At 32.2% G+C, this 21,340-nt stretch overlaps 3 protein-coding genes across 6 annotated transcripts; all 3 read left to right on the top strand.

Annotated features, from left to right (window-relative positions):
- The first annotated feature begins 365 nt into the window (after positions 1-365).
- Positions 366-2,771, top strand: LOC108973955 (argininosuccinate synthase). The gene is made up of 2 exons (XM_018941503.1): positions 366-822; positions 1,542-2,771. Exons 1-2 carry the CDS (start codon positions 409-411, stop codon positions 2,370-2,372), a joined length of 1,245 nt encoding a protein of 414 aa, XP_018797048.1. The 5' UTR covers positions 366-408; the 3' UTR covers positions 2,373-2,771.
- Positions 2,772-2,796: 25 nt separating this feature from the next.
- Positions 2,797-4,451, top strand: LOC108973954. The gene is made up of 3 exons (XM_018941501.1): positions 2,797-3,297; positions 3,352-3,683; positions 3,738-4,451. The coding sequence occupies exons 1-3, from the start codon at positions 2,813-2,815 to the stop codon at positions 4,328-4,330; spliced, it is 1,410 nt and encodes a 469-aa protein (XP_018797046.1). The 5' UTR covers positions 2,797-2,812; the 3' UTR covers positions 4,331-4,451.
- Positions 4,452-4,638: 187 nt separating this feature from the next.
- On the top strand, positions 4,639-19,970 carry LOC108973953 (protein ROP). 4 transcript variants are annotated; one of them, XR_001993766.1, is made up of 11 exons: positions 4,809-4,836; positions 6,482-6,658; positions 6,731-6,886; positions 6,986-7,095; positions 13,539-14,058; positions 14,144-14,265; positions 14,457-14,570; positions 14,648-14,815; positions 14,994-15,178; positions 15,754-16,029; positions 19,797-19,970. XR_001993766.1 is itself a non-coding variant. In XM_018941500.1 (10 exons), the coding sequence occupies exons 1-10, from the start codon at positions 4,809-4,811 to the stop codon at positions 15,974-15,976; spliced, it is 1,797 nt and encodes a 598-aa protein (XP_018797045.1). In that variant the 5' UTR covers positions 4,639-4,808; the 3' UTR covers positions 15,977-16,678. The 4 variants fall into 4 exon arrangements, 2 of the variants coding, with proteins under 2 accessions (XP_018797045.1, XP_018797044.1); XR_001993767.1 differs by lacking the exon at positions 19,797-19,970 and adding an exon at positions 16,333-16,678; XM_018941500.1 differs by lacking the exons at positions 6,986-7,095; positions 19,797-19,970 and adding an exon at positions 8,840-8,943 and having other exon boundaries at positions 4,639-4,836; positions 15,754-16,678.
- Positions 19,971-21,340: the final 1,370 nt, after the last annotated feature.

Here is a 21,340-nt window from a genome sequence, read left to right as displayed (position 1 = left end):
TGTTATAAATACTACAGATTGGCGATAAGCCAGAGCGTATCGCTGTCTAGTGGGGCACACGGGTCTCTGGTAATAACAACATGAACCGAAGCACGATTGTAACCGAAAGTAAATTATACATCTATTTGGTTTTTTATAAGTTTAAACAAACTGAATTTGTCTTATCGGTCCCAGATTTAACAGCTTTCGGCTGCATAATGTACGAGTATCTTGAAAAGCTTTTTGATTACAACCACTCGAGTACATCAATTTTTATTCTGCTTATCAGCAGAAAGCACACGAGCTTATCGAGATAGCGTTTAATAGCACTTATAATAAGAAAACAGCTTCCCTCGAGCATCGAATCGGTTCAAATATATACGTATTACAGGCGTCGAAAAGTTAGTTTCATTCCATCATTTGAGCGCAATGGTTGAGAAAGTAATTTTGGCTTATTCCGGCGGTCTGGACACCAGCTGTATCCTGAAATGGCTTTTGGACAAAGGTTATGAGGTGATCTGCTTGATGGCCGATGTCGGCCAGAAGGAGGACTTTGCGGCGGCACGTCAGAAGGCGCTAAACATCGGTGCCACCGAGGTGATCGTCACCGATGTGAAGGAAAAATTCGTGGAACACTACATTTGGCCAGCCATACAAATGGGTTTGATCTACGAGGAACGCTATCTTTTGGGTACTTCTTTGGCGCGCCCTTGCATCTCTGTTGCGCTTGTAGAGGCGGCCAGAAAGTATGGTGCCAAATACTTAGCGCACGGCGCCACCGGCAAAGGAAACGATCAAGTGCGTTTCGAATTGAACGCGTACGCGTTGCTACCACATATTAAGGTGAGATATTCAGAGATTGTGCCAATTTTCAAAAAAAAAAAACCCGTACAATCCAAAATCATAGTCGTGTCCGTCAATGTAATACTTTTGTCCTCGAAATCGAACGATACTTGTTTGGATTTGTAGTGATCTCCAAGTTTTTACTCCTCACGTCAAAGTAACCGCAATAATACCAATCGAACTCATACGTCTCGCGGTCAAATGTTACATCATTAAAAACAAGTAGCGTCCAAACCTGTCAGCTGACTGTGCAAACTGTATCACTTCAGGCAGAAAGCTTCAAAACACGTTAGCTCTGAAGCTTCCAGTTCGTACTTAATAGATCTAACTTATTATATGTATAAGAATTATGAAAGCAAAAGCGTCGGAACTCCTCTTCGTTTGATCAACGTAAAACGTTAGTTAGTTCTTAGCCGTTCGCCTTCGTTATCGGCGTCTAAAGCGGTACTTATCTGCGAGTAAACTTCTTGGTCATTGCCAAGCAGTAATCTAATATTCACTTTCTTTGATTAGTCCATGCAAGGTTATCACGGCCGCAGGCATATACGCATACACTCAGGTCAAACGCGCATTAAATTGTTTTGAAATGTGTGCGGATCCGATAATTTGTCAGCATTCGGTTAATGCATTTAAAATATGCGATAATGACTTATCGGCTTATGTGATACCCATTTCTTCGTAGATTTTTTTTTATATCAACATTAAATAATTTCTTACAGATTATCGCGCCATGGCGTGATGAGGAATTCTGCAATCGCTTCCAAGGACGCTTGGATCTTATCGAATATGCGAAAAAACACGACATACCAGTTAGCGCCAAACCGGCTGCTCCATGGAGCACAGACGCCAACATCCTGCACATAAGCTATGAGTCGGGCGTTTTGGAAGATCCCTTCCACGTCGCACCCGAATCTTTGTATGAAATGACTGTTGATCCCATAAGGAAGGCACCCCAGACACCCAAACGTGTTTCCGTACATTTCGCAAACGGCTTACCCACTACCGTGGTCGACCAATCCACGGGCAAGCAGTACACAAAGCCTTTTGAAATATTGCAATTCTTGAATGAAGTAGGAGGCGCTTATGGTATTGGTCGCATCGATATTGTTGAGAATCGTTTTGTGGGACTTAAATCGCGCGGTGTCTACGAGACACCCGGCGGCAATATACTTTTCACTGCCCATCAGGATTTGGAAGTGTTCTGCTTAGATCGTGAGGTGTTGCGCACGAAGCAAGTTTTGCGCAATCGCATGGCCGATTATGTATACAATGGTTTCTGGTTCAGTCCGGAGGCGCAATATGCACGTCGTTGCATCGAAATATCACAGGAGCATGTAAGCGGTGAAGTTATTATTGAATTGGCCCCAGGTTATGCGCGTGCTATTGCTCGTAAATCGGCCAAAGCGTCGGGTGGTTTGTACAATGAGAAGCTGGTCTCCATGGATGTACATGGAGGATATGTGGCAAATGATGCGAGCGGTTTCATTGCTATCAACTCGGTGCGCATTCGAGAGCATGTGCGCGCTTTTGGTGATTACGAGCAACACTGAAGTTTATGGGATCTTAGTGAAGGATTAATTAATGAATGTGAACGTGATTTTGATGAATTTAAGATAATAATATAAAGAAACTAGAAATGCTTTATTCGGGATTAGATAAAGATGCTAATTTGTAAGAAAAGTGTATCCGAAAGAAATTATGAAAATTACTTCGGTCGTTGTTGTAGCTTCACGTCTGAGAGCTCATGCTGAAGTTTTTTTTGTATAGATTTCTTTCTTCTCGAAGATTTCTTCTTTCTTGAAGAAAATAATGTATTTGTGTCCGCGAAAAATAAAATTTTCCTAAAATACTAGCAGCACTTGCTTTATGGCAACTCTGTTCTTAAGTTACGTTAAACACGCAGTCATCTGTTAACTGGCACATGTAAATAAATAAAAGATTTCTTAAAACCGGTCAGTGGTTAATTATTTTGTACAATAAATTAAGGGAAATGTTAGAGGAACATCATGCTGTAGGCAGCTTGTTATTTATGTACATTTGCGCTTTGTATAGACGTTTGAAACGTGATCAGCCGGAAGAGTTAAAAGAGGCAGAAATTCAACAACTACATCAGCGTCCTCATTCAGATGAGGAAGAAAACATTCAGCATGCAACAAATTTTGATACTTATAGTAAGTTTAAGAAACGTCCTGGATATTTTGAGTCGGTAGAGATTCAACAACCTCATTCTGATGAGGAAAAAAGCATTGAGCCTACAATAAATTTTGAGACTTATAGTAAGTTTAAGAAACGTCCTGGAATTTTTGAGTCGTTGTTTCTACCAATGAAAGAACAAGATAGTTTAGAGTTTTTCAAAAATACGTGCATGAATGCTGCCATGTTTGATTCACTTGTTTTTATGATAAAAGTAGAATTGGTGCGGTCCAACGTACCGAAAGAAATCACTGTTGAAGAACGACTTGCTATGACACTAACGTAAGTAAACATATATTCTTTAAATGATAATCATATAATTAATATTTAGCGCAGTTTTTTAGCAAAAGGACTTTCTTATAGTTATATAGTTCGTGTCCATAAACTAGACTGGGTAGAACTGGTACGAACAATTCTATTAGAGACTTCTGAAGCTTTATGGAAGGTACTACAACCACTTTATTTTGCTAAGCCAACTGAGGCAAAGTACAGTGAATTGGCAAAAGGTTTTTTGGAAAAGTGGCACTTACCTTACTGTGTTGGGGCAGTCACAAACGAAGAAATTATACTCGCTCATTCCATTAGAAAAACAGAATATAATCATATTATACTAATGGCCACCTGTGATACGAACTATAAACTTACATCAGTTAGTATTGGTAATAATGGTGAGTTTTGATATTTTTTAACGCTTCCGTTATGAGTATATGTTTCTCGTTCAGGACAATTTTCTTCATCGTCTTACGGTCACGCTCTGTTAGAAAATATCTTACCGTTGCCCGGTACGGGTCAGCGCACTGAAGTCAATCCGTCATTTCCACATTATTTTGCGGGCGATTATTCTTTTCCTTTACTCAATAATCTTATGCGTCCTTTTCCTGGCATGGAGCTAAGTAAGCGACGACAAATTTTCAACTATCGTTTATCTCGTGGTCACCAAGTTATTGAGAATACTTTGGGTATTATTGCAGCGCGTTGGCATATATTTAAAAAACCAATAACAGCGAAATCAACTGAATGTAAAAAGTTCGTATTGGCAGTTTGCGCTCTACACAATTTTATTATGTCAAATGATACTGATCACATATATTGTCCAGAAAAGTATGCAGATTGGGAGGATGAAAATCATATAATTAAAAAGGGGGATTGGAGAAAGGACATTGAAGATAGAAATCCGGCAATAAGTCATTCGAAATGTTTAATTCAAAAATCAAGTCCCACTGCTTTTAAACAAAGGGAAGATTTAGCGAAGTATTTTGAAAACAATGGAGCCGTAGAATTTCAAGATGAATTCATAAGGGGTATTCATTCTTAAAATAAGTACTTGAATGAAATATGTATTTTGGGTTTTTTGTAATTGTGTAAGATGATATTCTATAAAGTTCTGTAACCTGTAACAAAAAGAAATAACAATAACTTTAGCGAGCAATATCTTATTCCATATTTTGTTCATATTACGATATTTATAAACTGATGTTTCGAAAGTATTTAAACAACCTTAACAATATAAGATTTCGACAACCATCACCCTGTTTTCAAATATTGTGGCACTACGTTGCCCTGTTGTCAGATACAAGGCGAAAAGAAGTGCCAGCTTCAACCGATTATTTGTATCGACTTCATTACTCATCGCTACGCATACATTGCAGCAAAATTTAGTGAACGTCTGCTGTGAGTTGTAGTGAATTGGAAAATTATTATCATCGAAAGAAAAAGTGTAAAATTTATTCAGTAATTTGTGTGTAGGTGCAAGACGGAACCATAACGCGGATAAGGAAAAAGCATCGTAAAAAATGGCGTTGAAAGTGTTGGTTGGGCAAAGTAAGTGAAATGCAAAAATAATTAACTGTTTAGTGAAAATTAACCTTCATACATACAGTTATGTGAATATATCTTCAAAGGGTTTTGTAGTGACCGAATAACGATAAGATTATGTACTGGAATTCATATAAATTCATTCAATTATCTTATAAATTTTATTTATTCCACATATTTGTACTGAAAATTATGATCTTTGCAAAAGAATACTGCATACTCGTTAAGCAATTATCGATTTTCCCCCGTTTAGTATGCCCCCGGTGCGCCCTTTTTCTTGCGCAGCTCCTCTTGGTTGCGCTCAGCTGGAATTGCATGTCCGTACATACCTATGTAATTTTATTGTGTAGTTTTCTATCGCCAACAATATGAAGGCTGTGTTTTTGTTGCAAACGTTGCATACTGTGTATAATGTAGGTCGTTTGTTGTTGGTCTTATCAGCATTTATCCAAAGACCCAGTGCAACGCCCACTTATCAGCAATGCCGCATTCATAATGCTGCGAAAAATGTAGGATTTTCCATTAGCGTACGCGTAAATCTTTCAAATGTATGCAAGGAAATGTCAATTAAAGAAATGTATAATTATATTTGTTTTGTACATTGTGACGTCATTGGCCGAATTCAATTACATTATATAGTATTTTCGAATTGGGTGCTTATGCATACACAAATACATAGGAGCTTACAGCGAAAAGGTTTATTTCTTTAATTTTATACACATACATAACTTTCGCTTATGTTATTTAGCGCTAATTGTTTTCAGTCGTTATGTTATTGTTTTTACTGTATGTTTGTTTTCATTAACCACAGGTTGCAAAATGACTCATTATTTGTTGGCATATGTACCTGCTGATGCTATATATGAATATAATTGTGTATATTTACCAAATATTGTTTTATACCATTTCAATTCATTATGGTATCATTAATCCAGATATAATAACTACATTCAAAATGCTGCCGGCACACCAAGCATACAATCATATGTATTTTATTTTAATTTAATCACGAAATTCGTGAGTAATCATGTAATAAAACACCAAATACATTATGAACCCCAACTATAGTGATGCATGTTTTCCCATACAATCAATGCTGGTAATAGATCAAAAGTTTGTAAGACATGCCTTATAATGAAAAATCAATGTCTGGATCATGGCCAAGAAAACGCACATCGAGTCAATTATATAGTACTTAAAACGTCAGTCTTTCCATACCCTTCGTTCAACCATGCAATAAAAAAAGAAAATCTTTCCAGTTGCTGGAAAAATGTGAGACTATTGACTTGCAATTCTATTTTTAATCATGTGAAATAAGAACTTTAGCGGTTTGCACATAAATAAATTCAAACATTAAAGCTTTTCCGAATATGATTGGCAATTTATTCAAAATTATAGTCACTCCAAAAACCTGTTTAGTCGTGAATCACGCTTTATATGTACATAAATAAATGACGGCTCTTTACTGCATTCGATAATATGTATGTGTAAAAGATGTATATTTGTATGATTAATATCTAGATAGCTTACATTTTATGTGTATTACATAAATAAGGTGTAAAGTGTTATTGATTTTCAATAATAATTGCCAACAAACTAACATAGCGGTAAGTTTGTATGTACTAATATATTTTTCTGCCGATTAAAACAGAGATTATGAATGAGGTGGTGAAGTATAAGCCTCCACCACCAAAGAAGGCTGGAGCTGTAGCTGCTGCAAAAGCCCCAGGTGGCATGGAATGGCGTGTGTTGGTTGTCGATAAGTTGGGTATGCGTATGGTGTCTGCATGCACCAAAATGCATGAAATAAGCGCCGAGGGTATCACCTGTAAGTAAAATATACCATAATTGATACTACATTGTTATACTTATATTTTATTATTCCTTATTTTATTCACAGTGGTGGAGGATATCAACAAAAAGCGTGAACCGCTTCCAACCATGGATGCCATCTACTTGATTACGCCGTCGGATGAGTCGGTGCGGGCATTAATACGCGATTTCGAGAATCCGGCTAGACCAATGTATCGTTATGCGCACGTCTTCTTCACTGAGGGTATGTAGTGTTTAAAGATAATTATTTTATTTCATATTTCAATTTGATAATTTATTTTATGTTAACTTCCCTTTAAAAAAAAAACTAAATATCTTGCAGCAATACCTGAAGACATATTCCATATGTTGCAAATACGCAGCGACATTACGCGAAAATATATACGCACATGCAAAGAAATAAATATTGCATTTTTAGCCTATGAAGACAAGGTAGAGCAATAATTTAAACAAAAATGTATATGTGTACAAAAGGCAATTTCGAAATTATTTATTAAACTGCCTACTAATTAACACTAATCTAATGCTGCTTTTGGGGACATGGCATGTCATAACAAGCTGCAATTTAGCAGCGTTTCCCTAATACTATATAGTCCTTTGTTAAATCACACAACACCACTTTGTGAAAAATAATATTACCTTTGCAACGATTTGTGGTGCGACCAGAGTTCTTATGTCCTGTAAATATTTTCAATTTGTCTGACATTTCAATATTTCATACGGTTTCGGCCATATATTGCGAACTCTAAATTAAATGCAATTCATTTGAACCTACTAACTGAATGTCTGAAATCCTCTTTAAATAATCAATAATCTAATTCTATCTAAATTGTGCATACGTACATAAATATCTACTGTCTTCAAGTGTATTGCTCTATAATTACAACTATTTTACATATTATTACATACATATATTAAGTGCATTTTTGCAGCAAAACTGGGTAAGCGAGTGACGCTAGATTTTTCGTTCATTACATTTTTCATAAAAATATTATATAAGTACTGTTTTACGTTCGTAAATATGAAACCTCAGCTGTTGGTTAAGAAAATTTAAAAAAAAATAACGGAAAAGAGTATGTTATAATTGAAAGTTATTAATATGTATTTTGATTTTAATATAAAAATTGCATACATATACACAATACATGCATATATACATATATAGCATGTATGTATATAAATTNTAAACATTCATATTTATACAAATTTTATTCATAATATGCTTTAGAATATTTTTTAAATAAAATGTGGTACAAATCTTTCCTTAAACAATCAATAATAAATGGTTTATATAAATTACGGCAGAAGTATTTTCTTATTTTTTTTTTTTTTTTTTTTTGTTTATCAATAGTTTAAAAAAATGTATTTTCAAGATAAATATATTTTTTTAAATTGACTTTGTTGATCAACAGCTGAAACTTCTAAAACTACAAAGGAATCATTTTAATATTAAAATCTTATAAATACATATATAGGCATATTTTATGGATTTTCCCATTTACCATTTTTTTTATTGAAATATAGTAAAAAATTTTCATTCACGAATAAATATTAATTAGTATACATTAATTATGAAAGAAGTGACGCATATTTTATTTAATTATTTTTATTTAAATGTTTGCCATTATTAGATAATTTATTATTTTTTTAATCCTAAATATACAAATTTTATCTATAAAACATTGAAAAAATATATATTTTTTTGTACGTACATATGTACATACGATTTTTTCTCATTTAAATTAGTATGTATTAATTTAAGCTAATTAAACTAATAGCGGAGATCAAGTGTGTCAAACCCCCACTGGCTGGCGGCATGCTGCTGCTTACTCTGCTTAAAACCCAGTTACAAAACCCTCTAAATTGTATTATTATTTAAATGTATGTATGGCAGAATGTATGTATCTGCATAAAAAAGAGAAAAATAATGATTTAAGTTAGAAAAAAAAAATTTCGTAGACCAACAGACATATGTATGCATAGATGAATATGTTAAGCGTCATTTGCGTACTATTAATTACATGCTCACCCAACGTACATATTCACATCAATACATCCCACTTAAACTGCATACGTATACAAATACGTCTTTTGTATATTTGTATATGTATGTAATCATTATCATTTGTTTTATCGTTTATCATTTCTTTGTATGATTACATTTATATATTTATAGTTTGCCCGGAGGAATTATTTAACGATTTGTGTAAATCGTGCGCTGCAAGAAAGATCAAAACTCTAAAGGAGATAAATATTGCATTTCTACCATACGAATGCCAGGTGCGAAAAAAACGAAATTTTCGAAACTCAAAAATATTATGTATATAAATACTACGAAAGTATAATTAAATTGTGTGCAAGCATTCGGCAATTGTGTATTTTTTTTTTTTTTTCTAAAGTAAAAATATGTATTTTATCAAACAAATGAATTTTACACGCCTCTTCAACGCGCTCTTCTTACTTTTTCAACACACGCACACGCTCTAAATAGTACTTATTAAATCCTTGAAAAAGTTTGTATGTATGTACAGAAATGTGTCGACAGGCATAACGAGGAGGCGGCACTCCCGGTAAGGTCAGCTTCAATATATTTTTCGTAGCTTTTTATACAAAGCGCAAAACCAAAATCGTACTCGAGTCCGTCCGTTTATCTGCTAAGAATTTTTGGTTGCCATATAAGCTGGTCGATCAAAATCAGAATAAATATTTTCTTAAGCCCTTTTATGATATAAAAAATACACATGTAAGGGAGATTTAATTTCGAAGGATACGAAATTAAATTTTTTTATTTTTAGAACTATCTGTGGTGTATTTCGTTAGATTACCACCAGAAATAAAATAATCACACTTCAAATCGGTAACAACTAATAATGTATTCAGTAAATGGTTCAATTTTGATTCTTATTGTGTAACTAATTACATAATTACTCCCTGCAGACGTTGCACTAAATTCAAAACGAAAAAAATTTCACCATGTAATAACTAGAGCCATATTTCGGAGATTTAACCCCATTTGGAGAGCCTTCTACTCTCTTAAAAGCTCTAAGACTGTCAAATTTCTCCTTAATCAATTCCAATAGCGGAATTCAGACTTATTTTGTACCATTAAGCGGTCCTCGATAAATTAGAAAACATCAGCTGCTTTGTCGACGTCCTAACTGTGTACATTCCTCAACGATGACAGAATTTTTTCATGAAAATGAGCTATTTGTCAATTTATTGTTTACAAAATAAACCGATTTGACGAGTACTCTCTTTGAGTAGTGTCAAACTGTCATCTCAGCAATGAAATCTTTTAAAAAATAATGAGTTTCTAGTGTATATTTTTTTTTAATTTAAAAGGATTATATTTATTTCCTTTGCTGCAGCGCTGCATTGCTGCGTGTGCCCCTCCTCCTTAAATGCAGTCCTTGTACTTCATTCACTATTTGCCACAGTTTGCGCGCGCTCTTTCCTTTCTCTCTGTCTCTCTTTCTACACTCTCCCTTTCTTTGTCTCTGTTTTACTATATCTCTGAATGTTGTAAATAACTAAGTAAAAAAAATTGTTGTGTATTTTAAATTAGTAAATTACTTGGTGAATTCAAAAATTGAAGCTGAAAAACGTAAAGTGGTAAAAAATATAATAAAAATATGTTATATAACCTCAAAACTTGCCACCTTACGTTTTTTGCGCTTATCCACTTTTTTATTGTAACTAAAAATGAGATGCCTATTGCAAGCACTACACTGGCGCAAAAATAAAAATTGATTTTTTTTTTTAATGAGAATGCAACCTAGTGAAATTGCCACAGTTAAAGTGTCCGTCAGCAAGGATTGCCTGCCACTTTAGCTGTTTGCGCAATGGAATTAATTAAAGAAACGAAACGACGAAATATCTCCTTAAGTTTTGTTTAACTTGTTTTGTAGTGTTCAATTTAATGTATGTAAATTGTATACAGAAAAGCAAATCGTTTACGAGCGGCGCCTCCATTGTCGGTGCTTACGTCTATAACTACGTCTATGTTGTTTTTTTTACTTTATTGATTTCTTTCTACTAACCAAACACTTGGAATGAAAGAATGTCAAACCAAAAAAAAAAAACAATAAATACTATATGCCAAATTACACGCCCAACACACAGCACTTGCCGCATGCCACATGCAACACAAAAAAGCAAATCTAGTGCAAAATGTTGGCAACAAAATAAGAACAAGCATAATGTTGCATACAAAATGCTTGTTAGCAGATAAATGCGAAATTGTTGAGCAAATTGTGTAAATTTACAAAACTAGTTTATTCGTATTTTGTAGAAATTTTTATTTTTTATTAGTATTTATTATTCGTATTTTTGTAATATTCAATATTTAAATATTTTATTAGTACATTTTGTGTGCTAATATCGTATTTTTACTATCTGCACTTTATATATAGTTAGTTTTATTTGCTGTTGTCTTTATTACTAACCCAAGCGTATATAAATTTACAAAGCAATTTGCCAATTTCGCATTTATTCGCAATTTTGTTTGCTGTAATTTGACATGTAACTCTCGGGCTTTAGAAAAACTCAAAAAAAAAAAAAATAATAAATGAGATGGGACTGCGAAAAGTTCGCAACTCGCTTTTGACTATAATTAATGAAAGGCTAATTTGTTGGAAGTATGCAACTTCAGAAAAACTAAATTAAAAATTAAAACCATAAGTCCAAGATATTTGTTATTTGACTTAAAGTCCTTTGAAAACCAAGAAGTTTTGTATATGTATAATACATACATAATGTACATATCTTATGGAGGTGTTAGAGTGCAATCCTAAATATTTCATAGTTGAATCTATCGAATAAGAGAGGGATCATATGATGAAAATTATTCCTAAAACTCAACTTGCTAAATGCTTGGTTTATTAGGTTTGCATTTTTTTAGCAATATTCGTGAGGAAAATCTTCTTTGAAAAAAAATACACATTATTTTTCAACAAATGGTTATTTTTATAAAATTTTCTTTAGCCAAGAACTCAACACCGTTTTTTGGATATTTCAGAACCTCATAAATACATGTCTTAATGCATGTGTGTGTAACTGCTCCCTTTATTAACGAAATTTCTATAAAGCGAACTTTAAGCAGTCTCCACGTAATTATAAAAAATAAATAAATTTTTTGTTCGCCTCTTTCACACATCCCTATGGATCAACGCACTTGTTGTATGGTGTAATTTCAGCATCCTAATAATTTTGCTTTCCACATAAACACACCACATAATCATAATAGTTTACATGTTCTTGCATGTAAATAGATAAATGTATCAGATAATAATTTTTTATAATACTATTTTTTTTATAATAATAATTATTTGTTGATTTGTATTAATATTTTTTTATTATAATCGTAATTGTATTATTTTCTTTTTTATTTTTGGTTTTGAATACTTTTAGTTGGCATTCCATAACTCTTTAATCTTATTTTCCACTTCAAATTTTTTTCATAGAATTTTTGTAAAAAATAATGAATTTAAATACTTTTCAGAACAGTAAAAAACATTTAAATAATTCGTTAAGTCCAAAAGTATAAATTGTGACAAAAAGAGACCCGGAAATTTTAAATAAAACGAAAAAAAATTATTTATTTATCAATATCTATTTTGTTGCCTTCAAAGTAATCCCCACCAGATGTAAAACACTTAAGCCAACGATTTTTCTAGTCCTCGGAACATTTTTCATAAGCATTTTTTGGGATGGTCTTCAGCTCCTTTAGCGAATTTAGTTTTAAGTAATTTCAGTTTGGGGAAGAAGAAAAAATCACACGAAGCCAAATCTGGTGAATACAGTTGTTGATCGATAGTATTTCTTGCGTTTTTTGGCTTTAAATTCGGTCACAATTGTGGCTCGATGCGAATGTGCGTTATCATCGCGTAAAGTCCATGCATTGTTCTTCCACAATACCGGCTGTTTTCGATGGATGTTCTCACGCAAACGCCTCGATGCGGCGAAATACAACCGTCTGTCCGATAAGAACAAATTCTTGATGCATCAAACCACGAATATCTATTGAGCGATTTTGTTACTTGTTTGCATGCCAAACTCATAAACTCATGTCTCATGCAGTTATAATGCTCTTCAGGAATGTGAGATCGGAATTCGCACGATCAAGCAAGTCCAAAGAGACCTGTTTGCGGTACTTTTTTTTTGAAGAAAATTCAGTTTTTTTGGGCCAGTCGAGCAAGAACGCATTTCTTTTCTAAAATAAAAAAAATTAAGGGCCATTATTAAAATCTATAAAGTTTTATACATAAACCCTTTAATAGCGAGTCTCGATAGGTCTCTACAACAAGAAATTGCGATTAGCATTACTGGAAAGCAATTATTGAGAATAATACTTCTATAAAATACTTATTACCCGATGTAAACATTAATTAAAATTTATTTTTTTTTTTATTGCAAACGCTATTATTATAGCTTATTAAATTTTTTGCTCATCTCTCATCTTTAGTACATATACAATGCCTGATATAGACTCATGCATTTGCAAAAACAAAAACAAAATATTTATGTAGTTTTGTGAAATGTTCTTTGTGCTTAATAAGCTTGCTTGTTCTTGTTATTATATTTCCCGTGACATGTTAACTGCTAGAATGTAACTAACGCTTTGTCCGGAAAGTCTATAAAAACATTGCCGCTTTGTACAAATTTTGTAAATTTATTTGAAATATCTTTTAAAAACCGCAAATTTTCTACATATTAATTACTATCCATTATTTTTACTTTATCCATAAACAAAAATAAAACAAAAAAAAAAACCCTAAACTTCGACTGAACCACTTCTCCCTCACACCAAATGCTTCGCACCATCGCTTTCGCCCACTCTATCTTCCAATCGTCTGTCGTGGCTATCGCTCCCTCAGGTCTACTCGCTCGATTCGCCAGACACCTTTCAGTGTCTGTATTCGCCAGCGTTTGCTTCGATACGCGCCAAGCACATCGATCGCATCGCCGAGCAAATCGCGACTTTGTGTGCCACACTCGGCGAGTATCCGATGGTGCGATATCGCACTGACTGGGATCGCAACATAGATTTGGCTGCTGCGGTGCAGCAGAAGTTGGACGCCTATAAGGCGGATGAGCCCACAATGGGTGAGGGTCCGGAGAAGTCACGTTCGCAATTGCTAATATTGGATCGTGGTTTCGATTGCGTCTCGCCATTGTTGCACGAATTAACGCTGCAAGCGATGGCCTACGATCTGTTGCCAATCGTCAACGATGTTTATCGTTATACACCCGGCCCGAATCAACCCGAAAAGGAGGTGCTACTCGATGAGAACGACGACTTGTGGGTGGAATTGCGGCATGAGCATATCGCTGTGGTGTCCACGCAGGTGACACAGAACCTGAAGAAGTTCACCGAATCGAAGCGCATGACATCGAGTAAGTAATGAGTCATACAATTTTATTTATTTAGTTTTCTTAAATTTGATAATCGATTTATTTATCTTCCGTTTTCATATTATAGCCGATAAAGCTTCCATGCGCGATTTGTCACAAATGATCAAGAAAATGCCTCAGTATCAGAAGGAGCTGTCAAAATATTCAACACATTTGCACTTGGCTGAGGATTGCATGAAGACTTATCAGGTAAATATGGATTTTATTCTTCAAAGTATTTAATTTTTTTATTAAATTTGACAAAAATTCCCATTTTTTAATATTTATAATATATAATATTTTTTTTAATTAAAAATGTTTTTATTATTATTTAGTTATAATTTTATTATTATTTAATATATGTATTCTTACTAAAAATATCCCGTATCACCTAATTTTAGAGCTATGCCGATAAGTTGTGTCGCGTTGAACAGGATCTGGCTATGGGCACCGATGCCGAAGGTGAAAAGATCAAGGATCATATGCGCAACATTGTGCCCATTCTTCTCAATGCGGTATGTAGATGTCATATTTGTTTTGTTTTATATGTTTTTTCAAGAAGATTTTCTAAATCAATACTGTTCTCTTGTAGGATGTCTCCAACTTCGATAAAGTACGCATAATCGCGCTCTATGTTATGATCAAGAACGGCATATCTGAGGAAAATCTAACCAAACTCTTCACGCACGCCTCACTCTCGCCGAAAGATCAAGATATGGTGCGTAATTTGAGCTTCTTGGGCGTGAATGTGATTGCCGATGTAAGTGAAGCATTTGAATTATGGAAAATATATTTTTAGTTAAAAAAAATTTTTGTTTAAGAAAAATTTAATTTTTTAAATTATTATTTTTTTTTTTAAGTCGAAAAAAATTAACTTTTTTTTTTATATACCAAAAAAAAATTTAATAATTTTGTTATTGTTTTTCTTCCCACCATAGTCGCGCAAGAAAGTCTACAACGTGCCACGCAAAGAGCGTATCACCGAACACACTTATCAAATGTCCCGTTGGACACCAGTCGTGAAGGATATTATGGAGGATTGCATTGAGGATAAGTTGGATCAGCGTCATTTCGCTTTTCTGGCTGGACGTGCACAGAATACCAATTATCATGCGCCAACTAGGTAAGGTTTATCTGAAAAATATATAATATCGCTCTTGTTGTGTTATAGATATTTTCTGAATTACGTAAAATGAGTGTTACTGTGATTATTGTAGCATCATTACGCATAGTAAAATATTTTTGTATATACGCGAACTAGCCCCTCAATTTTTGCTATATCGATCTGAAATTTTGTACATGTTTTTTCCGATCTCACTCAAGTCCTTGTATAAAACATTTTTATTTAACGAGATATTTTTACGAAATTTGCAAGAGTAATTTTCCAAGATAACGGTACAAGCTCCGAACTAATCTTTCAGATCGGATCACTAAAGCTTATAGCTACCATAATAATTGACAGATCAAAACCAAAATATATTTATTCTTTAAGAAATGCACCTGTGAAAGTATAATAACTTCGGTGTAGCCGAAATTAACTTTTTTCCTTGTTTTGGTATAATTATACTTCTTTATCATATGAACGACATTGCAGTAATAGCAGATCTCAATATAAGTCAGAAACCGAATAGTTTTCATGCACGCGACAATTACTAATGAGCATATATTTATTATTTTTACTATTTCTCCCTACCACAGCGCACGCTATGGCCACTGGCATAAAGACAAGGCACAGACGCAGGTGAAGAATGTACCGCGTCTCATTGTATTCATTGTGGGCGGCGTTAGTATGTCCGAGATGCGTTGCGCTTATGAAGTCACCAATGCCGTTAAGAATTGGGAAGTGCTTGTCGGTTCGTCGCATATACTAACGCCCGAAGGTTTCCTGAGCGACTTGGGCAGTCTCTCCAAAGAGGATTAAGCAGCTACAGCACAGGCTCGATATATAATTAACTAAAATTTATTAATTTAAAGGTAAAGTTTAAAACTTAATTTAAAAGCAAAAACCACTAACACATTTATGTAGTTTAAATATGTATCCTACTAATAATTGAAATCAGGTATTGAAAGGAAGCGTACGTCAATGTACAAGGTTATGTTTGTAGTTATTAGTTTAACAAATTTAACAAGCGTTGTTGGTATTTTTGTGTATTTGCTTTGTGAAATGTAAAAGAAATTTATTTAATGGTAAATGCAATATTATTGAAAATATGTTATTATTACAACTTAGTGTATTTCTAATGTGTAATTGTTAGCAATATTTCGTTTTGTTTTTAGGTTAATTGTCCGCTAAAGTGTTTACAAATATTTTAGTAACTGTATTGATGTCACTGTAACAATTTTTAAACACCATTACATGTTGTTTACGCGTTACAACTTGTGGTTAGAAAAAGAGTTAGACACACACTTATACACACTTGTGTGTGTTATATTATATATAATATATCATATAAATATATAATGAAGTGCTAAAAACAACAATATGCGCAAGCATGTCAATAAATTGCAAAGTATTCACGTTGTTTATTGCATTGTATTTATGTCGCATATTTAAATGGAAAAATATAAATATTTTATGCAACTATAATTCCACTTCAACTTATATATATTTATATAATACTTTATTAACTACTATTACTTGCAATATTTTGAACAATTATGCGCTTTTCTTAGTATATACTATATTCAAGAGCAAAAAAATTTTAATACATAATAAATGCAAAAGAAAAATTTGCGAAAAAATAACTAAGCACCGATTTTTAATTTAAAATTTGAATTAGTAATAAAATAACAATAAAAAGAAGAAAGAATTAAATGAAGTATTAGAAAAAAATTAAGAACAAGATCTATATTAATAATGAGAAATATTAAAAAATTTAGTAAAGACTCGAAATTAATGATAAAGAAATAAACACAAAAATGAAGTTAAAAATAATAGCATGCGCACAATGCAGTTCATTTGAGCAGAAGTTGTCGGCAAAAATGTGCTGTTAAACGAAATTATATAAACAAAAAAATGTCTAATATTTATATGAAACTTAACATTTAATGCACTTGCAAAGTAACTGTATGCATATTTAGTATATATAACATTTGATGTAGCAGCAAACAGTCACAAACAACATTTAAAAACACTTATTTAACATAATTATATTATATATTAAATTATATAAATGTATTAAAAAACGGTTTGTTTTCAACCTTATCCATAAAACGCAAGACAGAACGACGACGAGCAAAAATTAATACAAAATCGATTTTGAAAAAATACACAAAAACGTTTGCATAAAATTTATTAAACTACAATATTAGCAAAAATGTATATGCTATGTTAAACGGGCCACACGTGGTCGTTAACGTAACCATTTATATGCGTAGTAGTAACAGTAGGAATTATTATGCTTACGATGCTTCAATGAAATTTGCAAAATGCGCGCTGTGAAAAGTTTTGCGCAGACCAACTACAGTTAAACTTATGCTATTTAACTAAAACACAATTTCAATTATTAACAAATTTTACAGCAACAAAAAATATATAATATTTCAAATATTTTTCAACAGTTAAAAAAGGAAAATTACGAGTGCTAAATACTTGAAAGCGTTGAAAATTTAAAAAACTACACTTATTTTGATGTAAAAAGTGCTAAAAGCGTTAGGCATTTGTTAGCAAAGCGGCAAAATAGGTTTAAGTTCAAAACAAAAACAAAAAAGTGAGGTTTTGTGCAAAAAAACATGGTTATGTGCAAATGAAATACTGCATGAGTTTTAAAGTGTAAATTTTTACGTTTACAATGTGCTTTATTCTCAATTCACTGAGCGCCGATACTGTGCTGAGTGAAATGCGATTATTTGTTTCAGTAAAAATAATTTTTCAAATTTTCTTATAAAACGTTTGAAATTCAATTGAGATTAATAAAATAACTAATTTAAATTTTCATTTTAAGTTCAAGTAAAATTTTCAAATAAAATGATTAAAATTCAATTTAGATTAAATTTCTATTTATAAATGTTCAAAATTCTTAAATTCTCAATAAAATTTTCAAATAAAATGCTTGAAATTAAGATTAAGTTTCCACTTATATTTTTACATTTTCAATTAAAATTTTTACATTTTTAATTAAAAATTTTCCAATAAAATTTATAAATGTTGAAATATATTTTTAATTTTTTTTTAATGAATTTTTTAATTAAAAAAAAAAACATGCAGCTTTGCTGGCAGGCGTTTAGCAGCTATTTCCAACTATGACACAAAATCACAAAAACTAACCTAAAATTTTATTATACACTTATTAAGTTTGTTATATAACTCTATAGCATCTATGCATATATGTATGTATGAAACACCGCGTATATGCGCGGCAAGCATACAAACTCTAATGACTATTCATCGCACCACATATATACCTGTGTGATACTTCCAAACAAAACAAAAACAAAAATGTAAACATACTCGTACACCTCTACATACTTACTTTAAATAATTTGTAATAAAAGTAGATGAGCAGCGCGTGTAAGCGGGGTAGTTAAAAATAAAAAATAAATTAATTAAAAGGAATGCGTTTACAAAGTTGGCAAAGCAAAAAAAAAAACAAAAAAAAAATACATGCGAATGTTCGAAATGCAATACAGTATTTTACAATTTACATAAATATAAAGTAACGGGCTAGTGTATAACGAGCGTACAGCATAAAATAACGAGCAGCAATTTCAATTCTTTATATATACATACTTATATACATATACATATACATATAAATATAGTTAAATTCAATAAATTTAGCTAATAAGTATGGAAATTATAAAATATAAAAAGTATAATAAAAAATAAATAACAAAAATGTGGCAAACACCTACACCGAACACCCGCTACACCCGGTCCAAGCAACAACAACAGCTGATAGCAGGCGCACGCACCCACGCGCGCAACTGGCTATTGGTGTATTTGCGGCCACTCAAGCGACCAACCAACAACAACAACCGGCAAATGATGCTGCAATTTGTCGCATTGGCAAAAACAACAACAATTGCAATGCATAAATTGAGGATCACAGGACAAATCGCAGCGTCTGCAACTATATTGACAGCCTGCAGTGACATGTGCGCGCGTGCGCAGGTGCTTTGCCGTTGTTTTGCGCGACGAAGAGTGTCGAGCGTGCGTGTAGCTGTGTTTGCCACGCATATTTCATGTATTTCAGTAGTGAAAAAACTTAAAATATTAATTGTTTATTGCTTGTTATAAAGAAAATATATAAAGACAAAATAAGTTATCGCAATTAAGTGTACTATAAATCAAAACTTAACGAAAGGTGTCGAATTATGTATGCAAGTATGTATTTAGGCTATTTACAATTACAAAAAACAAAAAATTGAAATTCACATGACAAAATTATATAACGAAAATAAAATTACTAAATTATATTTTTAAAAAATAAGTTTAATATACATATACATATACTGGCGTATATACATATGTACATATATACATTGGTATATGTCAAAATTAATAATTAAAAATTAGCAATTAATGAAAAAATCCATTTACACATATGCATAGATGTATGTAAGCACAGGCATCATTAAATACCAAAAACAACACATATAAATGAATATTGCAAACATTTATTAACAGCAAACATATGTAAACCGTATTAATAATTATACAACACATACGTACATTTAACTAATAATTGCAACAAAAACAATATAGCTAATAACGAACGCATGACAATTTGCAATAATAGCGCTGAACAACTGGCAGCACGCGCCGGCTAACGGAAATGTGAGAGCAGCCGATGCAACAATTGAAATGCGCATAACGGTAAACTGCAGCTGCAGGTAATTTGATTGATAAAACGGACAAGCTGCAGCGCGTGCGCGTATATCAAACGAATTCGTAATCATTGTAACACCAAAAACAAACAAAAGTCAAAACAATCGCTTAAATATTGAGGAAAACGCCTTGAGTATATGTATACCATACTAAGAGTATATACATATGTATGCATATTTCAACAAACGAGCAATAATATTAGAAAAACATAATGATATGCAATTTTCAATATATAAAAGCAAACAGTAACAACAACAAAAACAACGTTCAGCAAACTCGTAAATAATTCTGTCAATTTTTTTCTTATTACGGCAACGCTGCTTACAGTGTGTGCCAATTTTTATAGCGTAAGCAAATTTTATATATGTATTTATGTATGCACGCCCAACGCACGTGTGGGGTTTTAAGCAGTCAGCATAGCAATTAAAATAGAAAACAAAATAAATAATAAAATTATGTTTAAAAGAAATTGTAATTAAACAAAATACGAAAATGTAGTGAGCGGCTGAAAATTGGACAGAAAAAAGGTAAATTTTGCATAAAATGGTTAACAAGAGAAGAAAGGTGCGCTTAAAATGCGGTTAGATGTATAAAAAGTAAGCAGAATATGTAAAATGTCGCGTGAAAAATTGTAAGTAAACAAGATTTTGCAAATTTCATTGAAGTCAAAGTTCGTAAAGGTGCAACAAGATAAATGCATTATAGCATAATATTAGATTTTGAAAATTTATAATAATTATTAAAAAAAAATATAATATTAAAATTTTTTTTAAATTAATGAAAAATATTAAATAATTAAAAAATTTATAATAATTAATAAAAGTATAATGGTTAAAAAATACATATAATAATGGAAAATTGAAATGAGCAAGACAACGCTAATTTTATCGATATTAGAAAATAACATGAGCATGTGAACTCCAAATTCATCGATAGATATTAAAAAATAATATAAGAAAGGTAACTCTAGAATTGTTTACATATAATAGAAAATACCATTTGCAACCACACCAGTAATGCTTAATATTTACGAAAAATTGTGGCACGTGAAAGTCAGACGTTATGACTCTTAAATATAATTGAAATGTTTGCCTAAATATGTATAGCACTTTATGAAGCATTTCTTAAATAACAACTAGCAAGTAAAAATCTTTCAAGTGGGAATATTTGGGAACAGTAACAAAGTTGACGAGCAAAAAGTACTATTTATTAAAAAATCTGCAATTTATTGAAAAAAACTTTAATTTCTTAAAAGAGAACGACAACTTATTTAAAAAAACTACAATCTATTAAGAAAAATCTGCAATTTATTGCAAAAAACTTAATTTATTTAAAAATAATAATTAAAAATTCTGCAATTTATTGAAAAAAAAGATAATTGATTTAAAAGAACGACAACTTATTTAAAAAATCTACAATTCATAAAAAAAAAATAACCTTGTTTATATTGTACAT

The sequence above is a fragment of the Bactrocera latifrons genome, unplaced genomic scaffold, assembly GCF_001853355.1.
Source record: "Bactrocera latifrons isolate USDA-ARS-PBARC rearing strain unplaced genomic scaffold, ASM185335v1 scaffold_51, whole genome shotgun sequence".
Lineage (NCBI taxonomy): Eukaryota > Metazoa > Arthropoda > Insecta > Diptera > Tephritidae > Bactrocera > Bactrocera latifrons.
The sequence above is the reverse complement of the archived record's forward strand: the minus strand, read 5'-3'. Positions and strand labels throughout refer to the sequence as shown.